The 21,477-nt window shown below is 40.2% G+C and overlaps 1 protein-coding gene across 1 annotated transcript in view; it reads left to right on the forward strand.

Moving 5' to 3' along the window:
* The first annotated feature begins 239 nt into the window (after nt 1-239).
* LOC126379635 (nuclear pore complex protein Nup98-Nup96) overlaps nt 240-21,477 on the forward strand; it is a 61,539-nt gene continuing 40,301 nt past the window's right edge. The window contains exons 1-14 of the mRNA XM_050028470.1: nt 240-382; nt 3,512-3,641; nt 4,176-4,295; nt 6,375-6,575; nt 7,148-7,282; nt 8,874-9,010; nt 9,751-9,874; nt 11,114-11,200; nt 12,657-12,755; nt 13,915-14,012; nt 15,369-15,516; nt 15,940-16,077; nt 20,547-20,675; nt 21,173-21,281. Of these exons, the coding sequence (XP_049884427.1) occupies nt 3,599-3,641; nt 4,176-4,295; nt 6,375-6,575; nt 7,148-7,282; nt 8,874-9,010; nt 9,751-9,874; nt 11,114-11,200; nt 12,657-12,755; nt 13,915-14,012; nt 15,369-15,516; nt 15,940-16,077; nt 20,547-20,675; nt 21,173-21,281 (1,568 nt within the window). The 5' untranslated portion in view covers nt 240-382; nt 3,512-3,598. The remainder of the gene's footprint in view (nt 383-3,511; nt 3,642-4,175; nt 4,296-6,374; nt 6,576-7,147; nt 7,283-8,873; nt 9,011-9,750; nt 9,875-11,113; nt 11,201-12,656; nt 12,756-13,914; nt 14,013-15,368; nt 15,517-15,939; nt 16,078-20,546; nt 20,676-21,172; nt 21,282-21,477) is intronic.

The raw sequence follows: 21,477 nt of genomic DNA on the forward strand, positions 1-21,477 counted from the left end.
CATTTGTGTTCGTACATAAACGTATGTTTAGCTGTAACAACAACGTTAAATAACCAAGAGTGATAAGCAATCGATATCAACATGTAAAAATAGCATTTTCTTTGAACTCGCTGCTTATAAAAATCTTTGAAACAACTTTGAAAAAATAAAAATATAGAAAAATAAGGATACTAAATATGGCAACACTAATATAGTAGATCTTAAATATATTTACTGGTAACACCAGTGGACATCTGTCACTTAGCGGTGGTTGATGAAAATTGCTAGCGCAGTTTTTGTTTGAATTTGTGTGTTTTAAAGTGAATTTGTGGATAATAGTGATTTAAAGACATTCCTTATAAAGTGTTCATCAAATAAGAAGAATCTCACTTGCCAATTTCATGTAAGTTTGAAGAAAATCACGCAGGAAACAATATGCGATGCACGCTAACCGGCCATTTTGGGGAGGTCTTGATTTTAAATGCTTGCCGTTAGAAGTGCGTTTGAAACATCGAATATTGTATTATAATGTTCTCTATTTTGTAAAATTTCTTGGTTGATAGCTATTTTATAAGTTATTACTATGTGATTTTCTGTTTAATTAAACATTTTCACATAAATTTATTATGCTTTTCTGATTAACTGTGAAATATTCACGTTTTTAACAAGTAGACAAAAGTAAAAATAATAATTCGATTAAATCGCAGAACGCAACCGTAGACCCTACTATATTTTGTCGGATTATACGTCATTGTTTGGCATTTCAAACATACGAAATTCTCGTGTTATATTTACGTTTTACTGCGAAAATCCAAAAAAAGAAGCAATATTTTCGCATAAGTGTTGGTGATATTCAAAATTGTGACTGGTATGTAATGTCTTTCCGTAATATCACATAAATACTGATTGTTTTGTTAGGTTATGTTTCTTCGCCGATTTCGTTAGTTTTCCAAGTATTTTGTTATTGTTCACGAGATATTTACACCGAAATAGCATGTTTTAGCCTTATTTATAATATTCTTGACATATTCGTTTGATTATTTGGCAAAATGAGGTTTGTTTACATTAATCGAGGTTGCCCTGAATATTTCTTAATCAAGGTTACATTTCACCACATTGGTAAAACATTTTTTATTAAAAAATAATTAGGCTGGCCATTAACTTTCAATTATTTATACTGCTAAACTAAATCTAAATATATATACAGCAAGATTTATGTTACACTATACTCCATAGCACCAAAATAACTAAAACAAAACATAATAATCTACAAGATTAAGCTTAATGCTAGCTGGTGTGGTATATAACATAGGCCTATTGCAGAGTTTCAATAATGGAAACCATTTCTTATCTATTATCCAAACAAGGATTGCAATTCACTGCCGTTTCTGTATTTTCGAATGCATATAACTGGGTGCTTTAAGGCCAGAGTTAACAGGCACCTTCTGTGTGAGCTCCATCTTAGGCCTCGTCAATGCCTTCGGGCAAGTCTGGGGCCAAGAACAAACCCATCAAAGGTTGAAAAAAACAGGTATTCAAAATAGTCTAAATAGTTTAAAGTCAAAATTAGTGGTTTAGAACTAGAGCTGGAATTTGAAGGTATGCCACAATGCTTTAAAATAGATATTTCTTTTTGAATAACTACCCTTGTAATACATGCACAGATTCTTTGAAGTTTTGATCAGAGCACAAACTAAAAATTTGACCACAAATTTTTTTTTTTTTTTGCCTGGACAACGTAAATAATATTGAAAATGTATGTTGCTATTTTTTGACTAATGGCCGTACGATTATTGGTTGAATGATTATTCTTTTTTTTTTACATATTTAAGCATTTTTAGTTATTTCTCTTACACTTACCATTCTTCACTTACAATAAGTGTAAGTTCACAGATTACTTGTGGCTCTGCCCACCCTCGTACGGACTGATGGCGTGAGTTTGCGTATGTTTGCGAAACAACAGGATAATACTTTCACTGAAAATGCAGTAATATTAAATTCTTGTGCAATAATTTCAAATGTTGTGCAATGTGTACAGTCATCTCAAATAAAAACCTTCTATTTATTTGAAAACTTATTAATTTCGCTTTAAAAAAAAACAATTTTGAATTTAGAATAATCTTGGAATAATTATTTGAAAATAATTAGAAGACTTTTCGAGATATTTATGCAGAAAAATGAAAGTTTTATATCTTGTATTAGTAAGTAAAATGTATAAGTTTTATTTAGCCAACTGTACCTATGAGTCATAGAGTAAATGTGGTAGCTATAACAGAATGCGCATTCGGTTTTATAAATCATTTGTTTACAAACAATCTTCTTTGTGCTACTCTGCTGGTTTTTTGTGTTTTTTGGTATTTTGTTGTGAAGTTTCAAGTTTCTTAGAAAGGGAATTCATCTTGTGATATTGCTGAGGTGGGAAGTTAATTTATTATTATCTGTTTTCTTATAACTTGCTATGCCTTGGTGAAAGGAATTCAATTCATACATACATTAACTCACGCCTATTTCCCACTGGGGTAAAAGACTATGGAATTCCATTTGCTTCGATCCTGACACACTTCTCTGGCTTCCTTCTGGGCATCTCCAATTTCGTCCTTCTAGGTCTTCCTCTGCTGAAGTGTGTCAGGATCGAAGCAAATGGAATTCTATAGTCTCTGCTTACCCTGGTGGGAAATAGGCGTGAGTTGATACACGCGTATGATGTATTATCTTTCATCCAGTCTATGTTCAATTCAATTTGCTCAATTAAGCTTACAAGAACATTCTGTACAGGTTTTTAATCTGTATAAACAATCCACTCTCTCTCTCACTCGATTGGCTAGCTACAACGCATGCGCGCACTACCTGCCTTGACTCCGTCGAAGCACTGGATTGGTGCTTGCGTTTCAGTAATACTCGATCTTTACTAATGACCGTACAGAGATGATCAAATCTATAAAGCTAATGACGCCGTCGACATATAGATAATTTAAAAGTGGTGTGGTTCTGTCACTATATCCCAATTGGGGTGGTCAGAGGTACATCCATCGCAATATGAACTAAGTACCCACACCTCACCGAGCTTTCTGTTAGACCAACGTGGTAGGTGCGCCGTATCGCCGTCTATGATGGTCGAGACAACTGTGTCAGTGACTGCACTTGAGATAAATTTTTAACTCATTGGTACCAGGTTGCGAATAGGTGCTCTCCATTTGAGAAGCAAGTCGGTGCACCACAGGACCATGGTGATTTCACATAATTATGTACTTAATGATATGGGGAGGAACCATAATCATGGGAATCCATCTTGAATCGCAAGTTTATAATAATAAAAACATAAACAGCCTATATATGTCCCATTGCTGGGCACAGACCTCCCCTCAATCAACCGGAGGGGGTATGGAGCATACTCCACCACGCTGTTCCACTGCGACTGCGGGTTAGCGGAGGTGTTTTCCACGGCAAATAGTCGGGACCAATGGCTTGACGTGCCTTCCGAAGCACAGAATCATCTTACTAATGGTAATAAATAATTTATTTTTTCTTTCAGAATCCAAGATGTCCGAGTGTCTGTGACATTTTAAATAAAGAAGAAAGCGGCAGAGGAAAACAATAGAAAAAGAGGAAAACCGACAAAATGTTTAACAAACCTACTTTTGGTTCGAACACTTCTGGCTTCGGTGAGTTTTTTTTAATATTTAAATATAAGAAAAAGAAATGCAGGACGGAAGGGGCGCGTCACAGGGACTGTAACCTGGAACCTGACAGAGGGTAGCAGTAACTGTCAGTGATATTCAGAGACGGAGGACAGGAGTCCTACGGAGTTGAAATAAGACTGTTCTGGGCGCCATCCCAGTCGCGTCAGACAGAGTACTGGCATAGAATAAGGAATAATACCACGTATAGACCGGCAACTCTCCGCTCCCCGCCAGCGTCTAAGCTAGGTTTACCTCACCCCCCTCGAACATAGTTTAGACTTAAATCGTATGGCGTCAGACGTCACACACACAGATGCGCGTGTACGATAATATCAATGTGTGGTGTCTATGTAAAACGAAGTTGTTTGTACGAAGTGTCCGGGGTGTGGTACTGGGCGGAAGGCAAGAGTGAAACCACTGCCCTATTTTCCCCTAAAACAGTAGCATGGATAATGCTACACCGAAAAGAGCGTGGCTCTTAAATTAGTGATGATTAATTGTGTGTGGTGTTACCAGGGTCGTTCAACACGACGGCGGCGACGGCGTCTCCGTTCGGCGGGGGCTTCAAGCCTGCCACGGGCACCTTCGGAGCGCCCACCACCTTTGGCGCCAACGCCACCCAGCCGGCTACGGGAGGTATGTACGATAATCTGCAAAAGTCCAATCAGTTTTTTGCAAAGTAGTAAATTACCTGGTTGCAATTAACACCTCCTGTGGGCTTAGCACCGTAGGCACGCGACTCTTTCTCGCCGCGGCAGAGATCATCTGTCTCTTTCTGTGCAGTACTGTGAGAGAGTGACGGGTGACGTATGTCGAGGCGAGAAAGAGTCGCGCTCTTACGGTGCTAAGCCCGCAGGTTATAATTATCTCCGTATTTATAATAGCTACAGTTAAGAGAATTATTAGACAGAAAGAAAGATAATTTTTTAAACATGAAGTGTGTGCTAATAACTCAAAGGTACAACTCGAGTTGTATTACTTTTCACTGACGGTACAGATATGTCGTTACAAAACATAAATTATTTTTTTCTTTTTGTTTTATTTTTCTTTTTGTTTCTTTTTTTCATTCAATGTTTATTTTTGTTGTATTAGTTTGTATATTGTTTTCTCGTCATACAGCGCTTCGGGCCATACTGTAATGTTGTATGTACCTTAATAAATAAATAAAAAATGACGGCGCGTCGATAGCGCCATCTAGTTTTATTTAAGATAATTATTATTTTGTGGTAATTTTATGGACAAGAGTGGCCACACTAGTGAAACTTCACTTGTCAATTGACAACCGTTGAAGACTCGACACTTTTTTGAACGAGCGTGAAACGGAACGGTTGACGACGACGGATCGCTTTGTTCTTCGTAATCCAATTTAATCTCATTAGATTCGCCTGATTTTTGTTAATTCGCTTCAGAATACGAAATATAATTTGATTATCGTGTGATTAACGATTTGATTTTAAACTACCACGCCCGGGTTTTCTGGGCCCAATCTGATAAGGTACCAGACTTTTATTTAATAATTATAACAACTAATGGTTCATAATTTCACCACTGTTTTACAAATAATTCGCTAGGCTCACTGACTGCACTTGTGCTCTTTGATTGGTATTGGTATTCGCGGGCCGGTTTCCGCAACTCGACGTCTGTGCGCCTATTTTGCGTGATACCTGAAACGGCTGGATTACTCCAGCCAGCCTAGTTCCCCAAGGAAGTCTTAACAGTCATTTGACGTTGCTGACCACCTCGGGGAGGCACCCCGTCAGGCCGAGGTGCCTGGCCCGGTAGTTGGCGACTCCTCCACACTCCAGTAGAACATGAGCCGCTGTCTCCTCCGCCTCCATGCAGGCTCTGCACAGGGGGCTGTCTGTGACACCTAGTGTGAACAGATGTTTGTTGAAGGCACCGTGACCAGACCTTTTTTTTTTTTTGACGTGACTTATTGTAGATTTGCCGCAGATGGCATTAACTACTTGGCCGGACAAATGGGGAGCGCTGAAGGCTCTCACCCGGTACAACGTTTAAGACAACAGGCCGGAGGGTGCCCAGTTGGGCGCGAACCTCGGCTCAGGGCGTCGTCTGAGAGGAAAAATATTTGAAAGAATTAATCGACCCTAGTGGGTCGATAGCGATAAGCGCTGAATGAGGGAAATCGTCGACCACGCCGGTGGGGTCGGTATCGGGGCCCTGACGTGTTTGGTGTCGCGAGCTGATTGGCTGCCTCTATGGCTAGAGTAATCGGGTCGTCGGGATCGTATATTACGTCCTTCAGTGACCAGACCCGTTGTACAGTATATCTTTATAAAGTTGAACCCTTTAAACAAATATGACAGTTGTTGGTGCTGTGGGTTGAAATACCGAGGTACTTTTCAGGCCACAACGGGGATAAAAACTGAATATTTATCCCATCAGGTGTCGCTACTGTTGAGTGTTCTTAAATTTTGACAGTTCCCCATATTAGTAAACTAACATATTGTTTTGGTCATGGTATAAGAAAACCAGGTGTGCTCAATATGCCTAGTGATTGAAAAAGTAAGATGATTCCGTGCTTCGGAGGGCACGTTAAGCCGTTGGTCCCGGCCGTAAAAACACCTCCACCAACCCGCATTGGAGCAGCGTGGTGGAGTATGCTCCATACCCCCTCCGGTTGATTGAGGAGAGGCCTGTGCCCAGCAGTGGGACGTATATAGGCTGTTTATGTTATGTTTGTGATGTCTACAGGTCTCTTCGGCGCGTCGAATACCTCGACTGGGTTATTCGGCGGGTCCACGTCGACCGCGACACCTGCCTTCGGTAACACCTCGGCCGGGTTCGGGTTTGGGGCGAGCACGTCGACGGGTGGACTATTCGGGGCCAGTAATACCTCTACAGGGCTTTTCGGCAATGCGCAGAACACTTCCGCTTTCGGGGCCAAGCCTGCCGGTGAGTCAAGAACTGGTTTCCAACTACTTAAATCAGTTATTTACCGACTTCAAAAAAGGAGGAGGTTCTCAATCCAACCGTTATTTATATATATATATAATATGGAATTTTCCGTCGCAAATGCACGGAACGGAAAATACTTGAAGAACACTAAAATTTTCATAAATTTTCTGACAGGAAAATCCACTTCATATCAACTGAGAATCATGGCCTGAATCATCCCCCTCAGTATTCGTTACGGTGTCACTAACACCCATACTTGTATGGCTACCTGTTTGGACTTGTACATGGTGTAAGTGACATCGTAGCGAATACTGAGAGGGATGATTCGGCTCATTAATCTGAGTTAATAACAAGTGGAATTTTCCATCGCAAATAATTTGAAAACACCAAAAAAAAAAAATCATGAATTTTGCGACGGAAAATTCCACTTGATAATAACTCAGAATCATGGTCTGAATCATCTACCTCAGTATTCGTTACGATGTCACTAACGCCCTGTTATATTCCGTTGTAAATTGCAATTAACTGTTATTGCTATAGGCTCATATTATATCGTACGATTCTCTCAGGCTTCGGGTTCGGCGGCACGACCGCGGCGGCGACCCCGGGCGGAGGCCTATTCGGCGCCTCCGCCGCGCCCAGCACGGGGCTGTTCGCGCAGCAGGGCTCCACCCTCGGCGGGGGGCTCTTCTCTAACAATACTGGTGAGTTTTGTGTGCTTATTTATCTAGAATAGAATAGAAATAGTTTATTATAAAAGGGCGCTGTTGTAGCCGATCTGCTCCAGTGGGTTTTTCGGGTACTTTTCAATAAAGATGCTTGTTGTTCGATTTAAAGATGTAATTATACTAATTAAGATGTTTAAATAACAGAAGTTGGATAAAATAGGACCAATACTAGGACCAATACCAATTTTGGCTTTCACTCATTTTCCGTCCGTGCAGCCATGCTGTGGAATAGGCTGCCAAGGGTAGTTCAGGAGAGTTCCTCTTACCTAATTTTTAAGAAGAGAGTCAAAGAGCACTTTTTATCCATAGAGTATTCGTAGTCTAAGTATATTGTTATATATAATAGGTATGTATGTAGGTATAGTATATTTTATATGTGTATATATTTATAGAGGCTTAGGCATATGTTTGTGTATATATATTTTTTTAAACGGTTTTATATGTAGATATAATTATTATAATGTATTTAATATATTGCACCTCTTTTTATTCTTCCGCAGTTACTCTAATACTACCTCTGGGTTGGCTGGAAGAGATCTCTCTTAGAGATAAGTCCACCCTTGTAAACGTCCATTTCTTGTTTGTGATGTAACTAGTTGTTAAGTGCAATAAAGTATATACATATAAAAAGTTAAGAACAAAAAAAGATGCGTCGACGTCACAAGATGATTAGAAGTAGTCTCTGTCAAATTCTATTGACAACCACCGCGCGCTCGCCGCAAACGGCACGCTCATTTCATAGAGCGCCAACAGGCGCCACACACAAAAAAAAGACAATAACATCTTATCAAATTTCCATTAAACAATTACAAAAAAAGCAAGACGGATGTTTGTCGAAATGATCATAAGGTGGTGGTGGACCTGAGATAAAAGGGCCTTACTCGGCACAAGTCGCGGCGTGAACCACGACGCTGATATTATGTGGACCCTGTTGGGTGACGCACGAACATCGTGTTCCATAAATATGTGTTAATGGTGTACATAAATTATAATATAATACCAAATTACTTTAATAGAATTATAGTGTATCTCCGTTAAAACATTACAATATTTTATGTTTTTTTTAAGAACGTCTAGGGCCCTGTGCCGAGGTTTTTCTTGCAACTTTTCCCCGGCTATACAGGTTGTGAAGCTGCAGTAGTTTTAGGCGGATGAGACTTTCGTTATGTTTATTTTTCAATTTGCAGTAACCTCACCAACACTGGTGTCAGGGTTACTATTGAACCGCCAAAGGCCCCTGACGTGGCTCATGTAACGACTACTTACTTACATCAGTATGTAGTAACCAGGACCAACAGCTTAGCATACCTTTCGAAGCATGGATCATTTTACTTTCGGACAATCAGGTGATCAGCCTGCAATGTCCTTACCAAACAAAGGACAGTCTCACTCAAGTAGTTCCGACGATGTATCCACCAGGAATCGAACCCAGACCTCCAGGTCGTGAACCCAATGGTAAAGCTTAGCCATTGGCCGCTGCTGAGCTGACACATTCACCTATTTATGAATTCTAAGTTTATTTCCGTTCAACGTGGGGATGAAAATTAATGGATTAATCTACTTTCAGGTACCTTCGGGCAGCAGCAGGCGACAGCAGGCACCGCCCACGTGAAGTACAACCCAGTGGTGGGCACAGACGTGGTGGTCAAGTCAGGCACCTCGCAGACCATCAACATTAAACACCATTGCATAACTTGCATGAAGGTAAACTTTTTTTTTATATGTGTCGCCGAAAAGGAAAGGGACGGGTAATCGACAAGCATAAAATTTATGGAAGACACGTCAATTTTAAGCACAAATCTAAAACAACCGTCTAAAAAATTTACATTGGCCAATAAAAAGACAGAATTTTGTTGACAGCACACGTCAAACGGTTTGCATACCAGCGAGATACCTTTTTGATTCGCCCGGGTTATTCTTTAATTAATCATTCTTCCTAAAATTAAGATCTGTCAATCATCCGTCCCTTTCCATTTTGGCGGGTAAAAAAATGAGAGGTATAACTTAAAGTAAAATTAGGAGATGTCTGCAAGAATCGGGGCCAGTAAGCGTTTCTTTCTTAACTAAATAAATCTTCTTCTATCGTGTGGGTTGTAAGGTGGAGTACCAACCTCATCAACCCTGGTGTCAGGGTTACTATTGAGGTTACTATTGAACCGCCAAAGGCCCCTGACGTGGCTCATGTAACGACTACTTACTTACATCAGTAAGTAGTAACCGGGACCATCGGCTTAACGTGCCTTCCGAAGCACGGATCATCTTACTTTCGGACAATCTGGTGGTCAGCCAGTAATGTCCTAACCAAACTAGGGACCACAAAGTAATTTTTGTGATATGTCCCCACCGGGAATCGAACCCGGGACCTCCGGATCGTGAGCCCAACGCTCAACCACTGGACAACAGAGGCCGTTATATAAATGATTATGAATTATTATTTCTGATAGGAATACGAGGGTAAATCCTTGGAGGAGCTCCGCCTGGATGACTACACGGCGGGCCGGAAGGGCGGCGGCGGCGGCGTGTTTGGCTTCCAGCAGCAGGAGGCCAAGCCGCTCTTCGGGGGCTCCAGTGAGTAATATAATTGGGTCGTGTACAGTCATGCGCTGACGCAAGTGGGAGGGGCCCACTTGCGTCAGACAGAGTACTGCGGGGCGGAAGGCAACAGGGAAACCACTGCTCTATTTTTCCCTAAAAAAAGTATGAAAATGCTGCACCGACATTAGAGCCCCGATACCGACCCCGCCGGCGTGGTCGACGATTTCCCTCATTCAGCGCTTATCGCTATCGACCCACTAGGGTCGATTAATTCTTTCAAATATTTTTCCTCTCAGACGACGCCCTGAGCCGAGGTTCGCGCCCAACTGGGCACCCTCAGGCCTGTTGTCTTAAACGTTGTACCGGGTGAGAGCCTTCAGCGCTCCCCATTTGTCCGGCCAAGTAGTTAATGCCATCTGCGGCAAATCTACAATAAGTCACATAAAAAAAAAAGCTGCACCGACAAGAGCGTGGCTCTTAAATTGCTGATGATGACAGTCATGAGTAATATCATGTACCCACTTTAGAACCCTGTCGCACTATCATATTTGACATTTAGTGAGACTTACGGTTTAATTTGTCAAAAAAGTTAATGTGACATGGTATCAAAGTATATATGCATATAAAGTATGTATGCATATTAATGCTTGTGACCGTACTAGATTCAATATAAATTATGAAATTCTGTTTACTATATAAAGACAGCTCTGAAACTAACGAAAAACATTTTCTTTTTTTCTATTTAACATATTTATGATTTTGTTTTTATAATAGCGTAGTTAGTTAGTTAGTTAGTGGGCTCTGTTTTCCGCATTTAGACTTTAAGATGGCCCATTATGCCTGTAATTGTTGACTACGTAAGCCAACCTAACTCCTTCCAGAAGCTCAGAAGCCTCCTGGGGTTTTCACAGGCTTCGCGGAGCGACCCCATTCCTTTGAGGATTTTTGCCCGTTGTGCTGACACTCCCGTGCATTCCAGGATTACATGGGGGGGCAGTTTCTTCTGCGTCCAGACAGCCTCTGCAAAGTGGGCTGTCCGTTATGCCTAAATTAAATAGGTGCTTGTTGAGTGGGCATTATAATAGCGTAATAATAAGTCCGACATTTTATCACGTTTTCTATGACGTCACAGTGTGCTTTTTCATACAAATTCCATAGTAATTTCGTGTTTTGACGTTTAGTAAAAAGTAACTGATGACCGGCCTTTGCGAAAGTTGCTTAACTTAATACGTATAGGCTGTTTATGTATGATAACACTGTGTTTGTTTACAGCATTCGGCCAAACAGCGACCACAACAGCATCAACTGTCTTCGGCGGCGGCGGTCTGGGGGCCACCACTGGCGGCTTTGGACAGACCAGTGAGTTTTACAATACAATGAGGGTCTTTCCAGGCTCACCACATCATCATGACTAATTTAAGAGCCATTCTTGTCTTCCCAGGCTCCGTTCCTCAAAAAACTGTAGATGGGGCAGTTTTGTCTTCGTTTAACCTTGTAATTTTATGGATAACAGACAGTTTTTGACCTTCTCATTACACCCAACACATCTTCCACCCATTATTATTCTGATCAAAGTCAAGTCATCCCCCTAGTATTATCCCGTTTCTCACAGGGTCCGCTTAGCTAAACTGAAGATTTGATAGGTCCAGATTTTCACAGAAGCGACTGCCTGTCTGACCTTCCAACCCGAAATAAAAACCAGCCCAATACCGGTTAGGTCACATACCTCCGAAAATGTATTTCTCGGGAATGTGGGTTTCCTCACGATGTTTTCTTTCACCGCTGAGCACGTGATAATCATTTATGACTGGCATGGTTGGTAGAAATGTGTTTTTATAGTTTGCATGAATTCCTACAATATAAATAAAATGTTATTATTATTATCTTACATTCTTGACATATCTAATAATTTTGTTTGCCTTGTGTAATTGTCTTGTTATTCTATATTTTTGACATGTCCTATAATTTTTGTTTGTTTTGTGTAATTGTCCAAAATTGCATAATTTGTGTATTGCCGAAGAAATCTGTGACATACTCAGTTTATTTATGACCTAATGGCGAAAATTGTGACAAATATGTTGATATTTATTATTTAAGTTCCATGTAATGTGTATTTTAAAACTTGTGTATGCCTGCAAAGGTAGTATTTAGAGGACGATTTAATAATGTAAATAACAACTGCAAATGTAAATGACCTAAATATCTAGCACAATAAAGACATTGATTGATTGATTGACCCAAACATGAATTCGAAAACAAATTCGACAATCATTGGTTTAGGCTGGATTCGAACTTGCGACCTCAAAGTAAGACGCAAGCGTTCTACCAGGTGAATTACTGACTAACGTACTTAATTATTATCATTTGTCACGTATATAAAAATGATTAAAATTGTAAGCAAATATTTTATTCATCATCATCATCAATTTAATAGCCACGCTCTTGTCGGTGCAGCATTTTCCATTCCAGTAAATCTTTTATCAGAAGATCCAAATTTCTTAGTAGAGTAAATTAAAGACATTGGTCTTGGGTAGTTTATTTTTTTACGAAATGGCAACACTGGGCGGGATGACGTCAGCTGGGCTGACCTTGAAATGTTAGCTGTCACTTTTGAGCATACCTGGTTTTGTTTTGGTTTACAGTCATGAGCAATATAATGTACCCACTTTAGGACTCTGTCGCACTAACATATTTGACATTTAGTGAGAATTACAGTTCAATTTGTCAAAAAAGTTAATGTGACATGGTACCAAAGTGAATACATATTAATGCTCGTGACCGTACATGATATTGAAGGATTCCATGATGTCCACAGATACTTTCTCGTTTGGAAGCAACGCGCAGAGCACCACAAACACGACAGGCGGGCTGTTCGGGGCCGCTAAACCAGCATTCGGTGCCGCCTCTACTACTGGTAAACTCATTCGTCTTACATAGTCTGTGGCATATATTAGGCTAGTTTTCAACTAATCAAATCAAGTTACTTTTTTACTAAACTTCAAAATACGAATTTACTATGGAATTTGTATGAAAACGAAAACTGTGACGTCACAGAAAACGTGATGAAATATCGGAATTTTTATTACGTTCTGACTAAAATTCATAAATAAGTTAAATAGAAAAAAAACAGAAAATGTTTTTTGTTAGTTTAAGTTCTGTCTTTATTTAGTAATCTCAATTTCATAATTTATCTTGACTAACGTAACCGGGACCAACGGCTTAACGTGCCGTCCGTAGCACGGATCATCTTACTTGGACAAGCAGGTGATCAGCCTGTTATGTCCTAACCAAAGTGATTTTTGTGATATGTCCCCACCGGGATTCGAACCCGGGACCTCCGGATCGTGAGCACAACGCTCAACCACTGGACCACAGAGGCCGTCAGGTAAAGTACTGTCAACGTTATATTAACGGTAACTTTGCGTCCCACTTTTTGAGCGCTGATGTTCAATCTACGGTAGTAGTAAATAGAATAGAAATCATTTGTTTTAGATATAAGTAGGTATAGGTAAACCTATGAAATAGGTACACAGTAGGAGTGAACATCATAATTAAACCTTATCTCTAAAAAGGGATGTCAGCTCAGCAATATGTTGTGACACTCCGACATTGGGGGAGAGTCACAACGCTGATTTTCAGCTGTGCCCCAAAAAACTAAGAGCCACGCTCTTGTCGGTGTAACATTTTCCAATCCAGTCTATCAAAGGCCAATTCCTTGACTTCCCTATAAGACACGACGTTAACCTTCTCTTTAATCTGTTCCTTGTAAGCTCTTCTTGGTCTTCCCCTTCCTCTCTTTCATTCTATGATGTTTTTTAATAAATTCGTCGTGTCTTATTTGGTATCCAATCATCTTGCCTCTTCTGTCCTCAATAATTCTCAGTATTTGTCTTTTTTCCCTTACTCTTACTAGCACTTCCTCATTTGTAACCCTTTCTGTCCAACTTATTCTTTCCATCCTCCTCCAACACCACATTTCAACAAGTCTCTCTCTCTGTCCCTATGTGTCTGTGCCATAAATAAAAGTGCGTATAAAATCTATGTATTCTGTTTAAAATGTATTTTTTACCCAGGTACGGGCTTGTTCGGCAGTACTACAACCCAGGCGGCGCCCACCTTCGGCACCAGCAGTGCGCCTACCTTTGGCTTCGGCTCCAACACGCAACCTCAGGTAATCCTCCTCATGAATGTGGGAGGGAGCAGGGGAATAAACACGGATATATCTTAATGCCACACACACACACACACACAACAGCCTCCGTGGTCTAGTGGTTAGAGGGTTAGGCTCACGATCTGGAGGTCCGGGTTCGATTCCCTATGGGGACATTGTCGAAATCACTTTGTGAGACTGTCCTTTGTTTGGTAAGGACTTTTCAGGCTTGAATCACCTGATTGTCCGAAAAAGTAAGATGATTCCGTGCTTCGGAGGGCACGTTAAGCCGTTGGTCCGCGCTATTAGCCATAAAAACACTTCCACCAACCCGCATGGGAGCAGCGTGGTGGAGTATGCTCCATACCCCCTCCGGTTGATTGAGGGGAGGCCTGTGCCCAGCAGTGGGACGTATATAGGCTGTTTATGTATATCTTAATGACAAATGAAAATTAAAAATGATTTTCATCATTCCCCCTAGCATTATCCCGTTTCTTACAGGGTCCGCTTACCTAACCTGAACATTTGACAGATCCGGTTTTTCACAGAAGTCATTGCCCGTCTGACCTTCCAACCCGCGAAGGGAAAACCCAATACAGGTTAGGTCACATACCTCCGAAAATGCATTTCTCGGGAATGTGGGTTTCCTCACGATGTTTTCCTTCACCGCTGAGCACGTGATAAACATTTATGATCCAAACATGAGTTCGAAAACAAATTCGACAATCATTGGTTTAGGCTGGATTCCAACTTGCGACCTTAAAGTGAGAGGCAAGCGTTCTACCAGGTGAATTACTGACTAACGTATTTAATTAATATCACTTGACACATGCGTTCCAGTTTTAATTGTTGATTGGTTTGCTGGCATTCTAATTAAACGACCACATAAAGTTGTATTTAAAAGGTTTATTGTTTCTCACATATTTACACATTTTACACTTGTTTCTTGTATATTTTTCAACTATTTTTTTAACACAAGAAAATATTAATTATGCATCAATTTTTTATGCTAAGAAGGAACTCTCCATCTTTGTCTATGACAATACCTTTTTTATAGTAACCAAAATCATAGACATATATATAGATATGATATCCATAGATATGTTGTTCGTGATCCGAACAACATATATAAAAATCATTAAAACTGTAAGTAAGTAGGTCCTACCTACTTACAGTTTACCTACCTCCGAAAATGCATTTCTCGGGAATGTGGGTTTCCTCACGATGTTTTCCTTCACCGACAAGAGCGTGGCTGTTAAATTAATGTGGTAAAAGAGTAAGATAATACAAGATGAACGAGTAAGAGAGATGCAAGATACGTGTGTGAAAGAGAAAAAAATGTTGTAGACTCAAAAACAAATATAATAATCCTCACAGACGGGTGGGTTGTTCGGCGCGAAGCCAGCGACAACCGGGTTCGGTGCGCCGGCGAGCACGGCGGGCTTCGGAGCCTTCGGGGGCGGAGGCCTGTTCGCCAACAAGCCGCAGCAGACGACCGCGCCCACCTTCGGATCAGCAGCGCCTGGTGAGTTAAATTTATAGAATAAATTATTTATTATAAAAAGACGCAAAAAGGATTTCATAGTATCTGCTTACCCCGGTGGAAACGGCATCCGTGGTCCAGTGGTTGAGCGTTGGGCTCACGATCCGGAGGTCCCGGGTTCGAATCCCGGTGGGGACATATAAAAATCACTTTGTGATCCCTAGTTTGGTTAGGACATTACAGGCCGATCACCTGATTGTCCAAAAGTAAGATGATCCGTGCTTCGGAGGGCACGTTAAGTCGCGGGTCCCGGCTATTAGCTGTAAAAGTACCTCCACCAACCCGCAGTGGAGCAGCGTGGTGGAGTATGCTCCATACCCCCTCCGGTTGATTGAGGGGAGGCTTGTGCCCAGCCGTGGGACGTGTATAGGCTGTTTATGTTATGTTTGTTGTAATGTTTCTCAGCTTTCGGCTCACTGTCGGGCGGCGGTTTTGGAGCCAACACGTCGACCACGGGAACATTATTTGGCGGTGGTAACACCTTCGGCAAGCCAGCCACCTCCCAACCCGCCTTCGGCTTCAACACCACAAACACTGGACTCGGTGAGTTAGAGAATTTAAGATTTTTGGTCTTGACAATGGTCCCGATTCCTGCAGACACCTCCTAATTTTACTTTAAGTTATACCCGTCATTTTCTTATCCGCCGAAAAGGAAAGGGACGGATGATTGTCAACAAGTTAATTTTAAAACGAATGAATAACCCGGGCGAATAAAATAGGCATCTCGCTGGTATGCAATCCGTTTGACGTGCTGTCTAAAAGTTTTAGACGGTTGTTTTGGATTTCTGCTTAAAATTGACGTGTGTTCCTTAAAGGGCATTGAACATTTCACTATGGAGGCTGGCATAGCCTGGTGGCGCCACCTAGCGGATTTTTTAAAACTGCGGCGCACGATGAAACCTGTGCATATCGATAAGGGGCACTTTTCTGCACAAAAAAGCTTTAATGAACCTATGCTCTAAAGCGTCACGTTTTCAAGATATTTAGCTTGAAAGTTCCGAAAAGTGTTGTATGAACAAATCGATTTTACTTTTATATGCAATTGGAATATAGTGACTAAGTGATTATGCATGGAATATTAGTGTTTAATATACCACATATTTACTTTATTGAAAAATAAATAAATAGAAAATAGATAAAATAAATATCTATAACTTACTTTTATGTGTAACTTAAAAGAAATCCAGAAACGAGTCGTGACATGTACAGCTCATGACTTATTCTCGTGGTAATCACGCTCAAAGTTATTTGCTATGATTGTCTAACAATTTCACACTTTTTGAGTTTTTATGTTTATTCAATGAAAGGCAGCTTAAATGTCTAATCACAGTGAAAGCAGGTGGGGTGTGAAAATTTGCTTTTAGGACTACTTTACAGCAGTGTATGGAACATACCTAGTTCGTATAGACACACCAATGGGGTGTGTGCCTTCAATGCAACGGGACCTTAAGCTTTTTAGTTCATAACAATCATATTACATGAACACATTGTTCAATTATTCATCGATTTTCTTAGTTGTGTTTTTATAAGTATGAAATAAAACATCGTAAAAGTAGTCATATAGTTATTTATATTTTGCTTAAAAATGAAATCAATACTAATTGTTATTGAATACATACAGTGTATATAGTTATAACAAATAGGCTTTTTTTATACAAATTCGTACCTATTAGGATAATGAATATCAGTCTTCTTGAATAATCAATCTTCTTCTTCATCAGAAATAATAACTTGATCTAAAAAGGCAGCAGGGGGTTGAATTTCTTGGTGTCGAGCTCATCCCATATACCAAACTATGCACATGACATGAGCACAGCACCCGAGTATCCGTTTTCCAACTATACAGCTGCAATAGTGACCGACAAGTTTATTTCTGTTTTTCAAACTATTATTTAGCAAGATATATACAAAATAAATTCTGTTGCTCTGGTGCCTCGGGTGCTCTTGTCAGCCAAGGATCACAAACTACTATGTTGTATTGATTTAAATTATAGTCAACTTCAACATCTTCATACACTTCAATGAAAAACGTTCCGTTTTCTTTTAGGTGTTCGCCATAGTAGCTTCTTGCCTGCGTCACTTGATACGGCCCCAGAGACATTATCAACAGATCCTCATATGATAAGATGGGCAACTGTTGAAAGCCTTCACTTGAGTTTATAGCTTGGAAAGCGGTTCTGCGTTGATTTAAATTGTTTTGTATTACAAACTCGCACAGATAGTTTGGGGCGTCGTGCTTAAGGTATATATCGTTGATTACTTCATTTACGAGTGGGTGATCTGTCACCCGTTTTCCGAAGGCATTTATTAGAGCGCAAGCAATCCTCACTTCCTCTTTTAAATGTGGCATATTCGGTATTGCGTAGTTAGCTGGAAACGATAAGAATACTGTTCCATCAATAATGAAGTAAGTACGTCACATTTAGACTGCGTTTCCACCAGTAACATGCTAGATGCTACGTAGCATACCCTACAATCGGGTTCATTGTGCCGATCAGAATCAGACCCAATTATCTGATTGGTGGATATTAAACCTAGCAACGTAGCACATGTCAGATGAAAAAACAGCCTTACCGTTGTGCTTGCATTAATATGAACTGATTACTTTCTACTGTTACAAAAAAATGCAAATATCATTTATTATACATAATTAAGTGGTAATAGTTGGCTATAAAATCTATTGAAAGCGTAAGTCTGGTACACAAGTGATACGCTTGGCGTAAGAGCTATCTCTGGCTAATTATAATAGAGATAAGTTGACGACTTTCTGTTAAAAATGTTTTGCGTTGATTACACTTCGTCTAAGACGCTACATAATGAGAGCTTCGATAAAGTAGGATATATTATTTCCATACACGAATTTTTTTCATATGACATTTCGATTATGAAAAGCACGATTGAGAAACGAGCCGAATTATACTATATTGTAATTTTATGTATTATACTGACCAGGGACTATAATATAGATACCAGATATATTGCATACTGAGATTTTTAGTTTTTGCAATGATTACTTAGCTCTCGATCGTCAAATAAGTGGCGAGCATAATTCAGGATGTTGGGGTGCCTAGCAAAATAATCTTCAGTTGTCAAGTAAGACTGTATAGGACGCCGAGATCTTCGGCGCGGGCCACGAACAGTGCTTACACCACAACAAAAAACATTGCCTGGCACCAACATGACTGGACATCTTGCCAAGACAACAACAACAAATTCAACAATAACACTAACAAAGTCAACAAAAATACTAACAAACTCAAGAGGAATATTAACAAACTCAACAGTGGTAACAAATACAACAGAATGAACAGGATAGAGTCTCAGAACAGAGAAAAGCGCGTGCGCACGTTGAAGATGAAAGTGGCAAACTGACTGAAAGTTCACCCGGCTGCCAATCGTCCTATTGTATTTATTGTATGATGTTGTCTCACTCACACTTATTGTATGGCTATTCGCTATCCTTGTTGATTCCGCCGAAATAATAGAAATTCGTGCAACTTTAAACAAAGGACCTCCATTTTCGTAGTTCCTGGAATTAAACGAGAAAGCAAAATGGCAGTTAATAAGTACACCATTTTGTTTCTCTTACACAGATTTCTTAAACTTCGAGATTTCTGCTTTTTAACGAGTACTAATGATGCCGCACTAAACGCATTGCGTATATAAAAATGTAAACTTTATTTTATATTTCATTAGATCCTGTCGTTGTGTCAAGTAAAATCAAGTTAAGGAGTAAATGACGCCTATATCATACATAACACAAACTGATAAACTCGGTTTGCAATTAGTAACCTTAGATAAGGTGTGCACAGTTAAGTACCTATGTACTTCCTATATAATGTAGCAAAGACAAAAACCATTAATGTTGTTGCAAGTATTTATTAATTTCATTTTTTCAATAAGATAAATATGTTGTATATTAAATAATGTTTCATGTATAATCAATCACTTTGTCACTATATTACGATTGTATATAGATAAAGAGTAAAATCGATTTATCCATACGACACTTTTCGTAACTTTCAAGCTAGATATCTTGAAAACGTGACACTTTAGAGCATAGGTCCATTAAAGCTTTTTTGTTCAGACAAGTGTTCCCTATCGATTTGCACAGGTTTCATCGTGCGCCGCAGTTTTGAAAAATCCGCTAGGTGGCGCCACTGAGATATGCCAGAAAGGTTCATAGCCCTTTTATACCTGTTGATTACCCGTCCCTTTCCTTTTCGGCTGATAAGAAAATGACGGGTATAATTTAATAAGGTAAGGTAATTCACCTCACAACCCACGTGGGAGTAGTAGGGAGTAGAATTCTCTGCCGTCTTCTGTATTTCCAATGCATATAACCCGGGTGCTTTCAAGGCCAGAGTGAATAGGCATCTTCTGGGCGAGCTCCATCTTAGGGCTCGTCAGTGCCTTCGGGCAATTCTGGGGCCAAGAGCAAACCCATCAAAGGGAATAAAAAAAGAAAATGTATGGGCATGTGATGAGGAGGGATTAAGGGAATATAATGAGAAAAGTGAGAGGAGACGACCGAAGAAAGTGCGATGGAAAATTCCACTTGATGTTAACTCAGAATAATGAGCTAAATCATCCCCCTCAGTATTCGTTACGACACCCCGAACAAGTATGTGCAGTCATGAGCAATATAATGTACCCACTTTAGGACTCTGTCGCACTAACATATTTAACATTTAGTGAGACTTATAGTTCAATTTGTCAAAAAAGTTAATGTGACATGGTACCAAAGTGTATTCATATTAATGCTCGTGACCGTACAGATAGCCATACAAGTATGCATGGGTGTTACTGACGACGTAACGAATACTGAGGGGGATAGTTCTGACCATGATTCTGAGTTTATATCAAGTGTGTGTTTTTTTTAAATTATTTTGAAGCAAAATTCCACTTGATATCAACACAGAATCATGGCCTAAATCATCCCTCATCCCTCGAAGTTTTCGTTACGATGTCACTAACACCGGGTATAACTTTTTTTTTGTGTGTGGCGACAGGTGGGGGCTTGGGTGCGGGATTAGGCGCCCCCTCGTTCCAGGCCAAGCCGGCCGCGCAGCCGTTCAGCGCGCTGGGCGGCGGCTCGCTGTTCCAGACGCAGCCCGCAGCCAACTTCTCCGCAGGTAAGGGTAAGGACGCTTGGATTTTTTTTAAGTTTTCAGTTCTTTTTTTATTATTGCACTTTTATCTTCTTCTTTGTCGTGAAATGTGCCAAATAAAATGTAACTTTTTTATTGTTTCCTATTACTTACTTTTGTTTATTCTAAATTGTACATTAATATGTTATAATAGTACTGTTATGAAAGGCTAGCTCGCCGGTTTATTTAAAAGTGTTTGGTAATAACAAATGTTCAGGACCTCTGCGATACAGGGTTTCCCTAGTGCGGGGTCCACCAGTAATGTATACATGTTTAAGTTTTTTTTTGATAAATAAACATATTCTATTCTATTCTATTTATTTTATTTTGCGTTTATTCAGCTGCCGAGGGTACAGGAAAATTCCTCTTACTTATTTTTTAAAAAGATAATCTGTGACGCTTCTTGGTTATATTTTTTGTTGTTACATGGTCATATTTGTTAAGGTTTTGCTTTAACGATTCGTAAATAGCATCATGTACATGTTCAGGTCTGGACAGCGGGCTGGGGGGCGGAGGCCTATTCAGCAACACGTCCACGCTCGGGGGCTCCTCGCTCGGCCTCGGGGGGCTCGGGGCCAACACCTCAGCTCTTGCCAAGTAAGTACTAAAAATTACTATATTTGTGAAATGCCTGAAACTTGCCATAGAGGCGGCCAATCAGCTCGCGACACCAAACACTTCAGAACCCCGATACCGACCCCGCCGGCGTGTTCGGTGATTTCCCTCATTCAGCGCTTATCGCTATCGACCCACTATGGTCGATTAATTCTTTCAAATTTTCTTCCTCTCCAGA

The sequence above is a fragment of the Pectinophora gossypiella genome, chromosome 29 (assembly GCF_024362695.1).
Source record: "Pectinophora gossypiella chromosome 29, ilPecGoss1.1, whole genome shotgun sequence".
Lineage (NCBI taxonomy): Eukaryota > Metazoa > Arthropoda > Insecta > Lepidoptera > Gelechiidae > Pectinophora > Pectinophora gossypiella.